The 19,372-nt window shown below is 48.2% G+C and overlaps 2 protein-coding genes across 4 annotated transcripts in view; both read left to right on the plus strand.

The window, feature by feature from the left end:
* The first annotated feature begins 1,379 nt into the window (after nt 1-1,379).
* LOC116894267 lies at nt 1,380-5,239 on the plus strand. 2 transcript variants are annotated; one of them, XM_032895976.1, is made up of 6 exons: nt 1,380-1,488; nt 2,757-2,774; nt 3,376-3,393; nt 3,753-3,954; nt 4,179-4,426; nt 5,135-5,239. In XM_032895976.1, the coding sequence occupies exons 2-6, from the start codon at nt 2,757-2,759 to the stop codon at nt 5,165-5,167; spliced, it is 519 nt and encodes a 172-aa protein (XP_032751867.1). In that variant the 5' UTR covers nt 1,380-1,488; the 3' UTR covers nt 5,168-5,239. The 2 variants fall into 2 exon arrangements, with proteins under 2 accessions (XP_032751867.1, XP_032751868.1); XM_032895977.1 differs by lacking the exons at nt 1,380-1,488; nt 3,376-3,393 and having other exon boundaries at nt 5,135-5,167.
* A 386-nt stretch (nt 5,240-5,625) lies between these two features.
* The window catches only part of Ap3b2 (adaptor related protein complex 3 subunit beta 2), a 33,521-nt gene continuing 19,774 nt past the window's right edge, over nt 5,626-19,372 (plus strand). For both annotated transcript variants that reach the window (XM_032893319.1, XM_032893320.1), the window contains exons 1-4: nt 5,626-6,045; nt 14,314-14,389; nt 14,522-14,596; nt 14,908-15,003. In XM_032893319.1, the coding sequence (XP_032749210.1) occupies nt 5,933-6,045; nt 14,314-14,389; nt 14,522-14,596; nt 14,908-15,003 (360 nt within the window). In that variant the 5' untranslated portion in view covers nt 5,626-5,932. The remainder of the gene's footprint in view (nt 6,046-14,313; nt 14,390-14,521; nt 14,597-14,907; nt 15,004-19,372) is intronic.

A 19,372-nucleotide genomic window follows, 5' to 3' on the forward strand; every position in this document is an offset into this window, starting at 1 on the left:
GGGCAGGGATGGAGGTACTGGATGGAGGAACCAGACCTATAGTACTGATGGCTTCTACACTGGATGGCCAGTTGCAAGGTCTCTAATTAAGTAGCTTGTGTAAAGTGGTTATTATTAGCAGCAGGCTCTAACCAATTATGCTAACTGGCCAGCCTGGAAACTAGTTATATTGTAATCTCTAAAGAGACTATTAATATATAAGACAAAGAATTGGAGCTAAATAATAGCAGATAATTAAAATGGGATCTGTGTGAGTCAGGGTCCCATATGACACAGGCTGTATAACCCAGGCTGGTCAGGAACTTGCTATGTAGCCTGGGCTGATCTCAAACTTTCAAATCATCCTGCTTCCGCCTCCTGGGCATTGGGATTACAGATGCATGTAAGCATGCCCATCCTAAATTGAATTAGCAAAAAAATATTCAAATATACCAAAAGGAAACAAGAAAGGTAGATCAAAAGAACATGCACGCACATGCAGACCAAAGTCTGACCATATCACTTGCTGCATTCAGTGTTGGATATGCCTTTTCAGTGCATACAGTGGAAAGGAAGATCCAGTTACAGTCTATTATGGATGTATTTTAAATACAGTGGCATAAAGCCAGACATGTGGTGTGCATCCATGGTCTCAGACACTCAACAGGCTGAGTGTTGACAGATGGTCAGTCAATGGGGAAAAGGAAAGTAAGTGAGGGTAAACGACACAGATGCAGTTAGCAAGCATGACGTTAAAGTCTTCGACTCAAGCGTTAGCAGAGGTACAGGGGGACATTCATAGTGAAAAACGTCAGGCCACCCAAAGATGTTGCAATCATAAACTGCTTCCACGTGCAATAAGAGCCTCAAACTCCGCAGAGCAAAATCTAACAGAATGGAAGGAAGGCAGTTCTGAAGCTGTAGATAACAAGGAAGCCTTACCATCCCTTTTAACCAACGAGAAACTGTACAAAAGTGAACAGAGTTAATATGGGGTGGTATGAACGATATCACCAACAATCTTGATCTAGCATACACTTGCAGAACACTACACCCGAACCTGCCAAAATGTGAATTGTGTTCACTAGGGCAGACCATAAAGCAAACGTCAGTAAGTTCACGGGGACTGGGAGCTGGCTCCTAGTCTCTGACGGAGGTAGGTGCAGACAAGTGCTGAGTATCAGAGGCCAGGGAAGGGCGAGGAACTGGTCCTGAGACAAACAGGCAGTCATCATGTCAGATATCAGATGTCGAAAGGTGGGTGGAGGGGAAAGATGTGCACCATTTACCTACCTGGACCCCAGCCCTCAGGCTCTGGCTTCTGGCCTGCCCTCAGGGTCATATCCAAAATGCCTTTGCCTCAGATTGGCTTGGGCACTGGTGCTCAGAATCTGGCCCCGGGACTTCCTGGTCAGCCCCTTTATCTGCCAGATCCATGGCCTACTGGCTCTCTTTCCTCTGGCCACAGAAGACAAACATCTCACAAAGGAGTGAAGTGGTTACTGCAAGGTAAGCTGTTTGCATTAAGGGCTCAGATTAGGGTGAGATCACCATGATCAGAGTCTCCAGATCAGAAAAGCTAGACCTCCAGTCTGACCTTTTAGCAGCCACCCCAAAGGGGTGCAGTCACAGGAACACCTCTGCCATTGCTGTGTTTCTGATAGCCAGGGTAAGAGAAGGAAAGGCTCAGATCTCCATGCAAATATTTCTGACAGGGTGGGCAGTGTTGTCAGGCCCTGGGCGGTGGAAATTGGATACTTGTCTCTTTGCTCTGATGGCTCCAGGGTGTTGCTCTTTCTCCCTTTACTACGGGACTAAATGAATGTTAAATGTTTCTTTCTAAAGGAAGAAAACACGGGTCAGAACTTCCTGGTGCTGGGGGCTGGAGGTGGTGTGTGTGTTGGATATGCCTTTTCAGAGTCTCCAGCATTGGAAGTCCATCTATACACTGGTTTAGTCAGACTGCCTCAGTTTGAATACTGACTTACAACTTTTTTGATGTAATTTTAACGACCTCCCCAAGCCCCATTTCCCCCTCTTCCAAATGAGAAAGACAGTAGAAACTACAGAACATTGTTATTAGAGCTAACTGGGGTCTTCATACAGCTTTTGGCAATACATGTTATTATCATTACGGGTGGAACCCCAGCCATGGACCTGGATTCCTGTTTGAGGGTGCAAGGCATAGGCACAGCAGCCAGAGCGCCTCCCTGCCTGCACCCCAAACCCCACTGGGAAATATGAGGGAGTGTCTGAACTTTCCAGTTCAATGATTGATTCCCTCTGATCTCCGAGGCTCGGGTCACAGGGAGGCCACCAGCCTTTGGGACCTATTGTTCTTCTCCCCTGAGCTGAGAAAGATGTATTCTTCTCAGCCCAAATATGCACGCACAGGCAAATGTGCAAGTTCAGGGGCTAGCCAGACCTTAGATAAACAAACCCTGCCCTCGGGCCTTGTATAAGTCACAAAGAGCTCTCAGAGCCTCTCAATGGTCAGGTGATGCCCAGCTCTCCAACCTTATTGTTCCCAGTTCACAGATGAGGAAGCTGAAGGAAGGAGGGAGGGAGGAAGAGAGGGAGAGAGACAGACAGAGATAGAGACAGAGACAGAGGGGGGACTTTTTGATGTCCCCATCTGGAGAGGTGGCATAGGTCTCTCAATCTGTGACCAGTCGTCTAGTGCAGACTTAAGGCACAACTTGTAGATATTGAACCACGAGAGCAGGGAGGACAGAGGTGAAGCAGCAGATGGTAATGGCTGGTTTCTTTCTCCCTAGATGAGCTTCAAATCCCAGGTAAATGGAGCAGAAGTCCTTGGCTCATCTTGTCTCTACCTAGCAGGGACTAGGACAGTCCACTCTCTTCTATAGCTGTGACTTTGGCTTGACTCGGTGGGTACAGGATGAGAGGGAAGCTGGAAGTAAGGCCTTCTCCCTAGTTGGTGGATGTGAGGTAGATGACTCCCAACCAAAGGGCACAAGAACACAAAGATACCCGGAGCCCCAGTTGCTTCCAGGTCCAACCTTCATTCTCCCTTTCCCTCCCCCTCTGTCAGCCCCCGCCCCCCAACCTCTGAAACTAAAGCTTAGATATAATCCAGGCAGTGAAATCACCCTCTGTCAAACCACCCAATAAAGATGAGAAACTAAACTGGATTTCTCAGTTCATTATAGAAAACCAACATACAGTTGTATTTATTACCTGGGATCCAGATGGTCATGTGACACAGATTAGCAAGAGTTGATGTACTTCAATTTTTTCCTGAAAATAAGGACACTTGGCTGATCTTGAGACTTGTAACAAGGAGGGAACAAATGCATGTTTGCTACTGAGGTTGTTGGACTTGGGAGAAATCAGCTTTGGCCCAACCTCACTGCACTTTTCCTGTTTCTTCAGATCGTCTGCTCAACCCAGGTACCAGCGGACACCCAGAAGTGTTGCTTATAGGAATGGCAACATGGACGACTGACTGAGGAAGGAGAACGGAGCAGGGGGAGGGAGAATGAAAGGAGTGGGGATAAGTAGATAGCTGTGGGTGGGGAGGAGGTCCCAATTGCAGACCACTGTGGTGACCCTAGTGGGTAGCTCAAGGCAGTGTATATCCCTGATTTCCAGGCTCCTGGAGTCCCGTAAAGACAGGGAGGCAGCTGTAAAGCAGCGAAGACATTTTGCCTAGGGTCCAACCCTAAGCCAGGTCTACCATCTGTGATGAGTAGAATGACCCAGCTATGTCTGTGCACACGCCCTGCAGTCTGCCACATTTCTTCTCTTAGACCCTGGTAGGGGCATCCAGCACCATTAAGTTCTTCTTCTCTGAGGCACTCATGGGCCAGCACTTCCAGGAGGTGGAGTTAGAAAGCTGCGAGCCTGAGCCTGGAGACCTGTTCCTATTTAAGTTGCGGTCCCCTAAGGCACAGTGGTGCGGAGCCCACGTGGGTGTTTACTGCGGTCACGGAGAGATCATACACTTTGAGGGTGAGCAAAAGAAATATGGCCACTCGTGAGCAAGCTGTGCTGGGACGACGACCGTGTAGGTCTCTGAAGTCGGGGGTGGGGGGGTGGAGAGGGGAGTGGGTGGGGGTGGGATGGGAGGGGTGGGGTTGGGCGGCCAGGGCGCAGGGCTTCAATTTGAGGAAACGCAGAGTCGCAATGAAGCTCTGAGTCGATTGGTTCTGATTTTGTGTCTGCTATCCCCACAGGCAGGGCCCCCAGCAACAGTGGAGTCCAAACACTTCTGGGTTACTGTGAGGGTGTCGTGTGTAAACAGGGGCACCGGGCTCTGCAGCGCTCCAGAGAGCTCTGGCGTGTGCTACGCAGACGCGGTGGTGTTGACCCTAGGGTGCTGGAGAGCCGCATTCGAGAAGCTATGGACAATGATCCTCCTCCCTACCATCCCACTAGCAGCAACTGCGTGCATTTTGCACTGAACCTGTTGGGGGTGGACTCAGTAAGTGCCTCTCTTCTTCCCAGCTTGAGTCTGCTGCAAAGGCACCTAACCAACTTGCTCCAGCGTAATTCAGATAGTTTCCCCCACCACTGCCCAAGACCAGGTTCCTTTCATTTAAGCTCTTTTCTCTGGTAGTCCAAAAGTCCCCAGAAACAAACAGGGGTACCTATTTGTTGAAGTTACACACTTTGAGACCCCTTTGAGTCGTTGCCAGGTTGACCTCAGGCTCCTGTTCTTAGATCCTGGGCAGGTATATTTACTGAATATGATCAATCTCCAACCCAGGGGCTGGTACAACGCCATCATTCTTTTTGCAAGTAGAACTTCCTATTAACCCCAAAGCCTTTCTAAGTTCCACCCTTTTCCAAATAGTCCACCAATTCTGATCTTAGAGAACTGGGGATCCTGAGTCTACAAATCAAGACTCAGTTCTTGAGATTTCCTCCATTCTTTAAGCCTGGATAGGAGTTCCCAAACACTTAACCAAAGTCCAAAACTCGAGCCCAAAGATGTACAACTCCTGCTTCAGCCTAGCTCAGGGCACTCTCTCTAATTCAGACCTAGCTACCATCCTCTCTCCCTCCCTCACTTCTTCCTTCCTTCCTTCCTTGGGTCCTGGGAGCGAAGCTTGACAAATCACAAAGTCCTGGAGAACTGGCAATTACACCAGACCCTAATTCAATCTGTTCTTTCTCCCTTCCCTCCTAGATGTCAGAGGACAGGAACCTAACCAGGGATTAATGTGACCTTGGGCCCTCCTGAATGGGCCAGAAGAGGATTCAGAAAGGATTATTAAAGTATTTTCCCAAATGTAATGAAGATGTTAGAGGGTCTCTCTACTCCACCTGGGACTGCTTTGCTCCCAGAATGCCCTTAGCACTTGCTTCCTGGGTCAGCCGGCCCTTAAATTCCACTTCTTCCAGGAAGTTGTTAAGTTTCCCAGTGAGTAAGCAGGCTATCCTCAGAGGGATTTAGACTGTGTGAAAAAAGTTGGAAAGGCACCTACCCTTAAACTTCCAAGGCGGCTGTTCCAACCCATCCCTGCTAGTATGGCCTTCTTTCAGTGTTCCCCCACCCCCAACCCCACGCCCTCCTCCTTAACTGCCAGGGTGGGCAGGCCCCTGGAGGTCAGGTGACCGGTAGGGCGGTGGCCAGAGGTCCGAATCCCTCTAAAGACTGTACAGTCATCAGACCAGCAACCTTGCTCACCGTGAGGGACCTTTAGATGCTTGCAGTTGCTTTAAGTATGGAGGGTGACACGGGTGCCTGGGAGTTCTGAGACACTGGGGCGGGGCAGGCGCTGTTCCTCCTTCCCCAGTCTGCTCACTCCAACCCTGCACTCCACGGGTGGTGCCGGTCCCTTTAAGAACCTTAGCGCTCGTCCCTGATTGCTGAATCCGCGCGCTGCCTCCGCCGCGCAGATTGCAGCTCTGCAGAGCTAGGCGTGCATCCCCTTCCTCGGCCCAAGCCCAACCCGGCCGCTCAGCCACCCCTCAGCGCAGATCCATGTCGGCCGCTCCCGCCTATAGCGAAGATAAGGGCGGCTCAGCCGGCCCCGGGGAGCCGGAATATGGCCACGATCCGGCGAGCGGCGGTATCTTCTCCTCCGACTACAAGCGGTGAGCTAGCGAGCGCCGGCCGGGTGCGGCTGGCGCATTGGCACCATGGACAGCGCCTGAGAGGCTGCGGCCCAGTGGAGCGGACCGGCCCTGCGCGCCCCGCCGGGTTCCGGGAGCCGGGCCACTTTGCCCTTAGCTACAAGGGGGAGGGGGCAGGGGGGACCCGAGGCTGGTGGGGGAGGGGCCAGCCAGACAGGCTTCTTAAGGAACAGCTGAGGTGATGTGTCTACTCTTTGCGGTCTTTTATTCGCTGGGTGGGTTGGTTCAAAGAGAAACCGAAACAAAACCCCCAAACCCAATTCCGTAGAGGAGGGGTCTGAATTGATGAACTGAAGCTTGAGTCTGATCTACTCCAGGAAGCCGGCCCTGGATGTAGACTGAGAAACTGGCTCCTGCAAATTCATTTCTCCATCTTCCACCTCATTCTCACTTCTGTTCTCCAACCCCCCCCCACACCCCCACCTCCGCATTGCCCTATGATTCAGCCCTACTTGGTTTGGTTATGGTTCAGTCTCTTACCTTTGACTCATTCATTTATTCGTTCATAAATTCAATAGCACGTTTATTGAAGGCCTGTGGACCTGCTAGTCACATAACAGAATAGTAAACAGGAGCCAACAGATTGCTCTAACAGGGAGCAAAAAACGAAACCCTGGCGATTCAAGGGTCAGGAAGAGAGTGCAAGACGTGTTTCAGGGAGGAAGGTTAGAAATGGGTCTGGGGTCTCAGGGAATGACCACACAATCCAAAGGACAAGGGGGCAAGCAAAAATATACTTCTGCGGAGGGGTGTCAAGCCAGCAGGTGCACTCAGTGGGAATCCCACTGGATTTTTATTACTAACGACAGGGTGACCTTTCCTCACTCTGCATGGTCAGTGCTAGGCCTCACATGCCCAGTCAGCTGTGAACAGCAACAAGCCCGAGAGAGGGCTCAGTGGTTAAGAGCACTGGCTACTCTTCCAGAGGTCCTGAGTTCAGTTCCCAGCAACCACATGGTGGCTCACAACTGTCTGTAATGGGATCTGATACTCTCTTCTGGTGTTCATGAAGACAGCTACGGTGTACTTCTATATAATAAATAAATCCTAAAAAAATGTCATGCAACCGAAAAGCAAAGTGCATCTTTTGAGAACAGGATGTCGCTATGAGTACATACTTTGATCTTAGGCGGATGTTAGGCTGTGAACTCGTCCAGAATTCATGGCCCCCAGAGCTGGCCGGCCTCTCCTGGGAAGAGTACACCTGAGACAAAGGAGATGGAGACTGGGCTGACTCTATAACATTTAATAAAACCTCCATTGCTGTAAAAGGTACAGCTGGGCGTGGTGGTGCTCGCCTTTAATCCGAGGACTCAGAGGAAGAGGCAAACAGACTTCTTTGAGTTCAAGACCAGCCTAGTCTATATAACAAGTTCTAGGACAGCCAAGGCTACAAACAAACATTTCATTTACAAGCCAGGGTTACACATAAGTAGGTAAATAAATAAGCATATTTCACTTATATTTCCTATCCCAGAGGACTGAGGAAAGCAACAGTGTAGGTTCTGATGTCGGCACGGAGTGGCTAGAGTCACTGCAAGTCACTAGAATGGATGAGGGCTCTAAGCAGTGGCTGTCGCCAGGCTTGTATGTTAGAAGGATCTCAGGCTGGACTGACAAGACTGAAAGTGACCTGGGCTGAGCAAGAGAGGGGAAGGAGATGTCAGAGTTAACTGGCTGGGCCTGGGGATGGCCTAAATCTAAGCTGCTCAGACTGTGGGTCCCAACTGGGCCTGTTAATTCAATGCAGTTTTCACAAAAACGTTGGCAACACTAGAGGATACTGAACACACAAAAATGGAAAATGAATGAAAAATACACGACGGAACTCGGGTTTCTGACTTACAGTGCATTTGGTCACTTCACTGCTATTCTGGGTTTAACCGAATAACATTTGCACTTTGAAGCTGTGATTCCATCACACCCAACACTGACGCTGCCTGACACACCTTGGTGTACACCGGAGATTATCCTTGGAGACTGACATGCTATACACTATAGCACTTTCAACTGTACACACAAGATCTGCTCTTAGGGAAACATAATGACTTAATTACAGAAATGAAGACTTTTAATATTGTCCTGCCATCATTCCTCAGTATGTATCAGATTAGTATATCTTTAGATTACAATGTTACACAAACACCTCTATCACATTACTATGAAAATTTGCTTTAGTACTGAGTGGTAAAATTACATGTGTACTAAATAACTGTTTTTGGTAACTTTTTGTTATTTTTATATGCATGTGTGAGTGTGCATATGGGTGTGAAGTGTATGTGTGTGGTGTATGTGCATATATATGATCCGGTGGGCATGTCATCCAACTACAGGAGGATATTCTTTTCTGTCACTCTCTGCCTTGCTCCTTTGGTGAAGGGTCTATCACTAGTCTTTTGATTTTTTTGAGACAAGGTTTCTCTGTGTGGCTCTCACTGTCCTGGAACTCTTTCTGTAGACCAGACTGACATTGAACCCAGAGAGATCCACCTGCCTCTGCCTCCCTAGTGCTAGGATGGGATTAAAGGCATACACCACCACTGCCTGACTTGACCTCAAGTCTTTTATTCAAACCCTCTTAATTGTGGAGTCATTTCTCCAGCCCCAAAGAATTGTTTTAGAATAAATTTCTTTTTGATTTATCTCCAGTAAATGCTTGATTTGTATACTTGTTTTATATACCTGTAAACATGAAATCATGTAAAAAATTCTTAGAGGCAAAGAGATGCTAAGTAGAAAATGTTTAAGATGTCCTGACCTACACTAGGGGAGGCAAAGGGGACTTAAGGAATTACTTTCCTGTTGTTTGGTCAAATATCTGACAGAAGCAATTTAAGCAGGGATTTTGGCTCCTTGTTTGAGGAAATCTATTACAGTGGGGAAATATAAGAGCAAGTTTGAGGTAGCTGGGCCTTCCTCAGTTATGAAGCCAGGAGGATAAGGCTTCATGTTCTCTCTCTCTCTCTCTCTCTCTCTCTCTCTCTCTCTCTCTCTCTGCTATAATATCTTTTAAAATTTATTATTTTTGGGGTTGGGGATTTAGCTCAGTGGTAGAGCACTTGCCTAGCAAGCGCAAGGCCCTCGGTTCAGTCCCCAGCTCCGAAAAAAAAAAGAAAAGAAAAAAAAATTATTATTTTTACGTTATGTGCATGGGTTGTTTGCTTACATGCATGTCTGTGCAGTGCACCGTGCCTGTGCCCTGGGAGGCCAGAGGAGGTTGTCTGAGCCCCTGGAACTAGAGTTACAGACAGTTATGAGCTGCCCTGTGGGTGCTGAGAATTGAACCAGGGTCCTCTGGAAGAGCTGCTAGAACTTAGCCATTGAGCCATCTCTATAGCCCCCATTTTCTCCTTTATATTTAATCGGAGTGTACAGCTCATTGGATGCTGCTACCCACACTTAGGGTGGGCCTTCTCACCTCCATTAGACCAACCCAAACACTTCCTCAGGCCAGCCTATTGTTTTTGTTTTTTGATTTTTTTTTTGTTTGTTTTTAGATGATTCTATATCCTACAAACTGACAGTCAAGACTGGCTTTGGAAGGACTGATGAGGATCAAGAGGCTGGGCCAGAATGAGCGGGGTGGGGATGGGGGGTGGGGGCGGGGAATGTATGAGTTTCTAGGGAGGAGGGAAACACGGTTCTGAGAAAATTTAGATTCATTATGGCTATGAGATTTGGAGTGAAAAAACAAATGAAAACAACACCAAACCTCTTCCCCCTGAACTTCTTTCGGTCCCAGAGCCTGGGGTGGGCTCAGTCCCTCTCCCTAGTCATCTGTACCTCCTGTGGCTTTGCTTCTGAGCACGGAAGAGGAAAGCGGATCCTCCTCGGAGGCTGGTGTCTGGTTACGGAGTTTCAGGGCGGGGCCTTCTGGTGGCCGTGGGCAGTGAGGAGCAGTCCCAGCTCAGTACTCTCCTGGTGCTGGACCTGATGCCAGATGCAGCGATTCCTGCAGCTCCCGGGGACTGTAGTGAGACCAGGGGCCAGAGGGGCCGATCAGGAGGAGGCTTCCAGTCCTGTGCTAGGCCCCGAAGGTGGGCCCCCGCCCTGGTACCAGGCCTTGAAGCCTGAGGAACTTCGGTGGCTGCAGGCTCCTGAGGAAGACACAACCCCAGAAACATCGATAGAAGGACCTTGTCCTGAGGTTGGCCAAAGCCAGACCCAGAGCCAGCCACTAAGGTACAATCCCACCTCTACTCCCCACCCCCGGGAAAGCTGAGAAAGTCAGGGAATGGGTAGCTGCTATTGTTAGCCCGGATCATCATGTTTTAGCTCCTCGGATAGAGGGGCACTAGGTGGTCAGTGTCCGGGCTCAAGGGGCTGCAGGGAGAGGTCTCAGGACACCCAAAGGCTGAAGAGTATGACCAGGGGATATGAGGAGTTTAACTTCCTGGAAGCTCTGAGAGGAGGGAGATTGGAAAGCTTTCAAGGATTGAGGTCCCACCTTGACTGTTCTCTCCCTCATGAGCCCTGTCCTCAGTGGTTTCAGGATAAAGTGTGGGGACAGAAAAAAACAAAAACCCACAGTCCAAGTTCAGTCAGTCTGTCTGAGTGGTAGACTGTAACTTGGGGAGGGAGCCCAGCGGCCACTGGGGAAGTGGGTGTGTATGTTTGATTCTAGGTTATTTGTGACACACCTGGGGGCTCTAGCCACCATCAGGAAAGTCTGCTAATCCAGAGTAGGTCAGGGGTCAGGTTGGAAGGACTGGAAAAGTAAAGGGATCCGACTGGGATTTGAATATTTCATGACCTCAGGGCCTCCTTGTACACCTCTCTCTTCCTCTGCCTCCTGGGAACTCGAAGCAAGGGGGAGGAGAGGGAACAACGAGGGATGAGGTCCATCCCTCCCCAGAAGGGAAAGGGACAAAGGCCTGCTCACCCCAAAAGGTCTAGTCAGGGTTGTGGGCATTTGAAGATCAGTTCTGTCTGCTCTGGTTTTTATACCCAGCTCCTGAAATGCATTAGTAGTTTTGCAGGTGGGATGCCCTGGGGTGTGTGCCTTTGACAGGCGCCTGAGACATTTTAGGTGTGGCAAGGACACCCTGGTGTGAGGAAGCTTCTGGGGAGCTCAGTGTTACAGGCATCTGAGCCTGCTCTGTCTACTGCAGGCCATTGCCCTACCCTACCTGCTCCAGATCCCCTCATTTTGGTGAATGCATCTTAGGTGACCAAATTTATTAAGGTTGTATATGTATCAGATCTGGCTGTGGTGGGTGGGTGGGGCCTGCGTGGGGTGTGTATGTCTGTGGATGGTGTTAGAGATATGGAGAGGTCTCTTGTGGCATATATATTATAGATGTGTAAGTGAAGTGTGTCTGGCGCTTTATGCATTGAGAGTGCTTCTATGGTGGGAGGCTGTATTGCTCGTGTATGCTTCTGTGAGTTTGTTTCTCTGGGGTTTGTGGTTGAAGTCTCAGGTATATGATTATTTGTGTCTGTGAGGGATGTGTGTGGAGTGTGGTTCTATCTCTGAAGTACAGGCATATCCACAGGGGTGGAAGTGTATGCAGTATGTGTGAGAAGTCCTTGATTGTTAGTTATGAGTGTGTATTTGAAGGGGTATAGCAGTGCACACTTACACACTGGCAACGTTGCCGTCCATCTCTGTCAGCTTCCAAGACTCTCAGTACTGCCAAAGTCCATCCAAATAGTCTGTGCATGTGTCCTCACCTCAGCACAACACCTCTGAGTAATGATAACCAGGTCTGTTTGGGGGTGCTGTGTGACTTTTCCTGGAGTGATATGAATACATATAGATTCGTCCCAGATAAGGCACCAAAGAAACAATTCTACCTAAGTCCAGCTCAGTGAACCAGGGAGTTTCAGGAGTGTGGCTAGCAGTTATCTACCAGAGCATGGGTGACTCCGAGATGGCTATATCACTGAAAAGCCCACTCCAGCCTGGTTGACAGCTCGCAGGAGCAGCATCCTGGAGCTCCCTCCATACTCCTGGCTAGGCCTGTGGAAGTCTCTTTTCTCCGAGGTGGTCACCGATCTGTAACTTTGGGGAGGGACCTGGCAAGTCTTGTTTTATTTTCTGATCTTAAACATTTTATTTCCATCCTGAGTCTAAAGGGCCTGCCTTCATTCAGGAAGGACTATTTCTTAAGAAATAGCTACGATTCCATTAGTGAGAGGGACTAAGTGGTTGTCTTATGCTCTTTGCTTTGAGAACAAAATTTCTGGCCTTGGGGCATCCACCCAGGCTAAGGCATTTTGAATTAACATGAGCAGGGATGGATGTTTCCTTCTGCTGGTCATCTGCCAGCTGTCGAGGGCCCTGTGTTCTGAAAAGCATCCCTTTTTACTTGGCTTTCTGTCAAAAAATCTCTTCAGAAAAGTCATTTCCTATGTATGTATGTATGTATGTATGTATGTATGTATGTATGTATGTATGTGTGTGTGTGTGTTTTATTACTTGGGCTTATACACGTGCTCAGGAGTGTGTGAACGCGCATGTGCACATAAAAGCTAAGGACACTTCTTAGAGTCCTTGGAACATGGGTTAGTCTCATGCATGCACCCTTGGCTCTTTGCCCCTGGCTCTCTGACTTTCTCGTTCTTTGGCTTAGTTTTTGAGACAGGGTCTTACTCTGCAGCCATGGCTGCCCTGGAACTCAGAGAGGGCACTCATTTGCCTCTCCTTCTGAGTGAGAGTTCAAGGTGTGCGCTATCCTGCCCAGCTATCCTGGTTTTTCATGATTGATGTAATGAAACAAAAGCAAAACAAACAAACAAACCAAAAAACCCCAAGCTGGGTTACTTTAGTGGGTGGGAGGGCGGGAGACAGGTCTCCTGAACCTCCTGCCTCCTGTGTCTGAGCACTGGGATGGGCCACCATGCCTGAGATATGTGGGGATGGAACCCAGGGCTTTAGAAGCCAAGCAAGCCTCTTAACAGCCAAGATTCATCTCCAGACCCCAGCATAGAATTGTTCTGTCTCACAGTTCAACAGGCCAGAAATCATGGTGTTAGCAAGGCCATGTGCCCTGAGAAACCCAGAGGGGAATTCTTTGCAAATCCCAGTGGCTTGTTGGCAATCATTGATGCTTCTTGGCTTACAGAAGAAAATATTCAGTTGTTTTTACAGTGTTCTCTTTGTGACTCTCTGTCACTCTAAGTGGGATCACCAGAGGATCCGGGTGGGATGGTGCACGCCAGTAATCTTAGCACTCCAGGAGCTGAGACAGGAGAATCATGAGGCTGAGGAAGGAGCCCAGCTTGGCCTATATATCAAGATCTGTCTCAAACTTAACTAACAAACAAGGCAGGAGACATACCGGCCGAGGGAGCCAGCCACCTACGGCATCTAACTCTATTTAAGTTCAGTACAGGTAATTCCTAACTAGTGATGGTCCATCCTGTGAGGTTTTGACTTTATGGTGCTGAGAACAACGTACTGTGTATTCCATAAAAATGGGGAAAAAAAAGTTTTGTTCCTTTCCCAGGCTAGCAATGTGCAGTGTGATATTTTTAGGCTGTGCTCATCAATCAGCTAATAGGAGACCTCTGGTGATGTTTGGTAGTTAAAGTGTAGTGAATATATTTTAGTTTGTTCATATCTTAATATGTTCACTTTACACTGTTTTATGGGGATATATGCCATTATATATGAAGGGGTGAGTCTGTGTGTGTGTGTGTGTGTGTGTGTGTGTGTGTGTGTGTGTGTGTGTGTGTGTGTGTGTTTGAAGCCAGAGGTCACCCTTGGGTGTCTTTCCTTAGGATTTTTCTCAGACAGGGTCTCTCGCTGGGACCTGGGCTCCACTTTAGCCTAGGCTGACTGGCCAGTGAGTGCCAGAGACCTTCCTGTCCTCAGCTCCCTAGTGCTGGGGTCACAGGCACCTCCCACCTCGCACGGCCTTTATGTGGGTGCTGCAGCTTGAACACAGGACCTTATGCTCATGGGGCAAACACTTTACCAGCTGAGCTGTGTTCTGCCCACATCCTTAACAAATCTGTTTCCAAGAATTCTGAGGCATGGGGAGGGGGTTAGGACTTCAACATCCTTTCTTTTGCCCCTGGGAACACAATCCAGCCCATAATAGTGGCTGGCCGACTTGTTTCTCCTGAAACCCTAATCTGTAGTTTGCCCATGTCCATGCCCCGCCCCTACTCCTTGGCTCTGGTTCCACTCCAGACTGGACTTGGTCTGAGTCCTGCCCGGCCCCTGGTGGTCCATGCCTCTCCCCCTTTCCTCATCTGACCTTCTGTACCCTCCACCCCCAGGCATGATGACCTGAAAGAGATGTTGGACACCAACAAGGACTCCCTCAAGCTGGAGGCCATGAAGAGGATTGTGGCAGTAAGAGGGGCTTCCTGTGGGTTCGAGGTCTGGGGGTCCAAGAACAGTGACCCTGGGTGTGTATGGGGTCTTGCCTTAATCCCTGTGCTTCCTCCACCTCCTCCTCCTTTCTCTATTTGACCCAACACCCAGATGATCGCCCGGGGGAAGAATGCCTCGGACCTGTTCCCTGCAGTGGTGAAGAACGTGGCCTGTAAGAACATAGAGGTAAGCCCCATCCAGCAACAATCTCCAATCCCAGGACTAAACTCGAGCAGGGCCCAGGGCAAAGGAGGAAAGGATTCAACCTTTGGGGCTTGACCTATTCAGACTGTCCCTGACCTAGAAGACACTGTCCTTATGTCCCTGAACTGGATGTGAATCAGGGTTGAGGACTGGGGACATACTCGAGGCTGCTGCCTATTGGAAGACTCTGACCCCATGAACCACAGCTGCATGGAGAGGTGGTGATGGCATCCAGGGAGGTGAAGGTCCCTCCCCCTGCTAGGGAATCTGCCAAGACCCCTGCTCTCCCGTAGGTGAAGAAGCTGGTCTACGTGTACCTGGTCCGATATGCTGAGGAACAGCAAGACCTAGCTCTACTGTCCATCTCTACTTTCCAGCGTGGCCTAAAGGTCAGAGGTCTGCATGGGGTCTGGGCTTCCCTGGAACTGCATGGGAGGAGTGGGGCCAGGCAGGAGCTGTGAATACTGCGTAGGCTCTGGAGACCTTTCCTACTTGCAGAGGTTGGGGAGATTGGGTTCAGAGGAGAGGGAAGGACCATTGTGAGGCCTCAACAGGTAGAAGAACTTAAAAGGCCAGGTGGTGGTAGTGCACACCTTCAATCCCAGCACTTGGGAGGTAGAGGCAGGAGAATCTCTGTGAGTTTGAGGCCAGCCTGGTCTACATAGTGAATTCCAGGACAGCCAGGATACACACTGAAACTCAGTTAAAAAAAAAAAAAAAAAAAAAAGAAGAAGCTCAGAACTTAAGGTAGAAACTGTGTGCCCAGAGTCCATGTCACTCCACCCGAGATGCCTATGATAGAGCTGTGTCTTGATCCATTTTCTGTGGCTACAACCAGGTAATAAATTGGGTAGTTTGTAAAGAATAAGTTTATTCTTCTCACAGTCCTGGAAGCTAGATGGTCCAAGGCGGCACATGGTGTCACATAGTGGGAGGGACACATACAAGAGACAGCCCCTCTCAGGCCATTAATCCATTCATCTGGAGCCCTCCTGACTCAGTCACGTCTTAAGGTTCCACTGAGTCAAAGGTGGCCTTACTAATAAGGGTATGGATAACATCTCAATCTAAGCTTTAGTAGAGACTTTGTTTTTTTAACAGCAGGTTGTCCCCAGTATGAATCATTTGAGTCCCAGACAGTAGAGACTCTCAGTCCTCATGTCTGTTGATAGAAGGGTATGAATTGTGATACATGCCAGGCACATGCTGATCCCTTGAGGAAGAATTCTGATGAAAAGCCTCTTTACCTGTGACCTGCTAGGGAGGGCAGAGGTTTTGCTGAGAGCCAGCTTGGTCTTCCCCTGGGAGGCTGGCTGCCAGGGTCGCTGCAGACGTCAAAAACTCTGGGAAGCCCGTCCTCTATAGTGATGCTAGTGATTGCAGAATCGGAAAGAGTTGGTCTTTCCGCTTTTCAGCACAGGAGGTCATTGCCATGCCGCAGACACACAAGAGTATTAAAAAAAAAAAATCACCCTTTAAATACCCAGGTCACATCTATTCCTGCAGAATGAAGTCTGAGGCAGACAGAAATTGAAATTACCTAAGTGGAGGGACGGTGGAGATCCAGGGTCTTTAGGAGGAGGCAGTGGGCTGAAAATCCCTCACTAAACCGTGAATATGTCTCTGGTTGTTCGTTTGTCTCCTCCTCCCCCTCCCCCTTCCCTCCTCCTCCTGAGGCCTAGGGTTGAATTTATGCACTCATGCTCAGGTCTCCACGGGGCGCCTGCTGACTGGTTTAGGTTCTTATACGGAACACACGGGCAGCCTCCTCTCTCCCTCCGCGTCAGTGCCTGTGTCGTTTTGAATCTCTGATTATGATTTCGATCGCTTGTTCTGTCTACACATTCAGTTCAGATTTCTGTGAGCACATCTCCTGGGGTACACCTCATCCTTCTCAGAGCCCCACACTTCTGTAGCTGCTGGGCAGAATGAGGACGGACTGCTGCTCTCGGCTCTGGATGAATCGGCTGGGCTGGCAGGAAGGGTGGGCGGTCTGTTCTCAGGGAGGGGTAGGAAGCATGGTTACTTTTATATACATTAATTAGTCAACAGATTGTCTTTATGTCATACAACTACCAGACTGACCTTTCAAATCAAAACCATGGGCTCTACCTCACATTGGTAAGCAATCTCGTTTGACTCGAGATTATGTCGTTTTATAAAATTTATTCTGGAACTGCAGCATATGTTTTGCCATTTCTTGAAGTTTCTATAATCTGTCTCTTACCCCATGTAAGAAATTTCAATTAGCCAAACTTAATGAAAAAACAAAAAACAAAAAAACACCCTCAAACTCTACAGAACAATTGTTTACAAAATGTTCAAATATTATTTAGGTCTTGTAGGCTGTAGTGTCTCAAACATGCAATTGTTAGATTTTGTGTTAAAGAAATGGACATAGTTATATTTTAATAATTTTTTATTCTTGAAAAAGAAATAGGCAGCTAATGTGTTGGTTCTGAGGTCAGTGGTTTGACAGCCTTTGTGGTTGAACGCGTCTGATACATCTCCAGTGGCAGGGACAACACCCCTCCATGAACCACCCACTAGGCTTACCTACCCCTTTGTCTTTTTTTTAGATTTATTTATTTATTTTGTATATGAGTACACTGTAGCTGTCTTCACGCACACCAGAAGAGGGCATCAGATCCCATTACAGATGGTTGGGAGCCACCATGTGGTTGCTGGGATTTGAACTCAGGACCTCTGGAAGAGCAGTCGGTGCTCTTAATCACTGAGCCTTCTCTCCAGCCCTTTTTTTTTTTTTTCCTGGCTGTTCAAGACAGGGTTTCTCTGTGTAGCCCTGGCTGCCTGCCTGTCCTGGAACGCACTCTGTAGACTAGGCTATCCTTGAACCCAGAGATCCCTCCTTTCTCTGCCTCCCAAGTGCTGGGATTAAAGCAGTGTCACCCCCACCCGGCCCCACCAGGCTCTTTTGTTTCTTTCCTAATCGTTTATTACATTACACTGAAACTTCTGTACTATAATTTTTAAAATTTTGTCTCTTGTCTATCTCCTCTACTTTTCATATGTATATGCCTGCTCTTTTTTTTTTTTTTTTTAAATTATATATATGTTTTGTGTGGGTCCAAAGATGTCTTTCCACCCTGGGATGAAGCTCAGGGGAGTCAGGTTCGGCGGCAGTCGTCCTGCTGGCCCACGTGTTCTCTCTTCGCTGATGGTTATGCCTTTCTACACAAGGCAGCACTGTTTTGTGAATGGCCTCATAACACACACAGAGCTTTCTTTTCTGGATTACTTACTTTGGGGCCTGCTTGGACCACTGTGTACGCCCAGGTTCTCTTTTCATCAGCTAACCTGAAGCCATGTTTCTGTTTTTTCTTTTTATCAACTTTAATTTCAACCCTGTGGTTGGCAAACAGATAATCTAGACTGCAGTCATTCTGTCTCTGTGGGTGACCCCTGGGATCTCCTGTGAAACGCTGGGTTATTTAATTAGTTGCACAGCATCACTGATCCAGGATCCTCTGCTGTACGGGAGCTTGATCCAGGCCCTCAAATTTGCTACTGTGCTTTATCCTCAGCCCCCTCACATGTAAACACCCAACCCCCAACCCTATTTCTTTTGGTGTTTTGAGAAAGGGCTGGTCAGGGACTTGCCATGTAGTACATGCTAGCCCATAACTCACAGTTCTTCAGTCTCCCGAGTGCATAGGCTAAAGACGTACACACTCCCGTCTGACTCATCCTCAGCCCGTTTTATTTTTATTTACTTGGGGACACAGCTTTACTAAGTTGCTCAGGGAGGCTTCAGACATTCAGCCGCGCCTCAGCTTCTCTAGTACTCGTGGGACTGCACGCACCACACCCAGTGCAAAGCTTTCAACTTCAGTTTTGTCCCTTAATTCGTGTCTTCCCCCCAAACAGTAAGCTGTTATTTGGAGCATGGCATCAGCTTGCAGCGTGTAGCATACATACATCTCCAGGTTGTCAGTTTTGTTAATAAATTAAGTTGTGGACCCATAGAACTGTATGGTCAGCCAGCATTTTTCTGTCTTACTTTGGAAGATCCTAAAAGCAAGGAGAAAGAAAATTAATACCCTTCATGTGTAAAGGGCTATGATGATACACAGATAAAATACATAGCATAGAGTTTTCTGTAAGTGTGTGTTTTTCCTCCCAGCCCCAAGCTCCTGAAAATAATGACTCTGAGATGCAAATATATTTACAAATACCTAGGCCATATAGCTAGGCATGTTCTCCGACTGGTTTATTTATTTATTTTTTTCGGAGCTGAGGACCGAACTCAGGGCCTTCTGCTTGTTAGGCAAGCGCTCTACCACTGAGCTAAATCCCCAACACCCCCGACTGGTTTATAATTTAATAACATTCTAAGTTCTGCCTTATGGCTGTTTATCTGGTCCTTAGTTATATGTGACTCTTTTCCTCTCTATCTGGGGTCCAATCCTTCTGAGCCTGGCTCTATCCCAGAATCCTTACTGCCTATTGGATATCCCACCTTCTATTTCCTGCCTCAGCTACAGGCCAACCAGCTTTAATGGACAGGTGTTACATCCATACAGTACACAAGAGATTTTCTCTAAAAAAAAAAGAAAGAAAGAAAGAAAGAAAGAAAGAAAGAAAGAAGAAAAGAAAGAAAGGGCCAAATTCTGCTCCTAAAATGCTTACAGGATTATGTGAAATCAAAGACCTACAGAGTGGCAATGTTATGCTAGGAAAGACTCCCAGAATGCCTTGCTGAAATTGAGAGCCACAATGATAGCATCTACCAGGCTA

The sequence above is a fragment of the Rattus rattus genome, chromosome 2 (assembly GCF_011064425.1).
Source record: "Rattus rattus isolate New Zealand chromosome 2, Rrattus_CSIRO_v1, whole genome shotgun sequence".
Taxonomy (NCBI): Eukaryota; Metazoa; Chordata; class Mammalia; order Rodentia; family Muridae; genus Rattus; species Rattus rattus.

Bases quoted from the DNA above. Each gene is read 5' to 3' on its own strand.
- LOC116894267 (XM_032895976.1), top strand. The intron at 3,955-4,178 runs GTGAGCAAAAGA...CTATCCCCACAG, and splicing joins AGAGATCATACACTTTGAGG to GCAGGGCCCCCAGCAACAGT. The intron at 4,427-5,134 runs GTAAGTGCCTCT...CTTCCCTCCTAG, and splicing joins ACCTGTTGGGGGTGGACTCA to ATGTCAGAGGACAGGAACCT.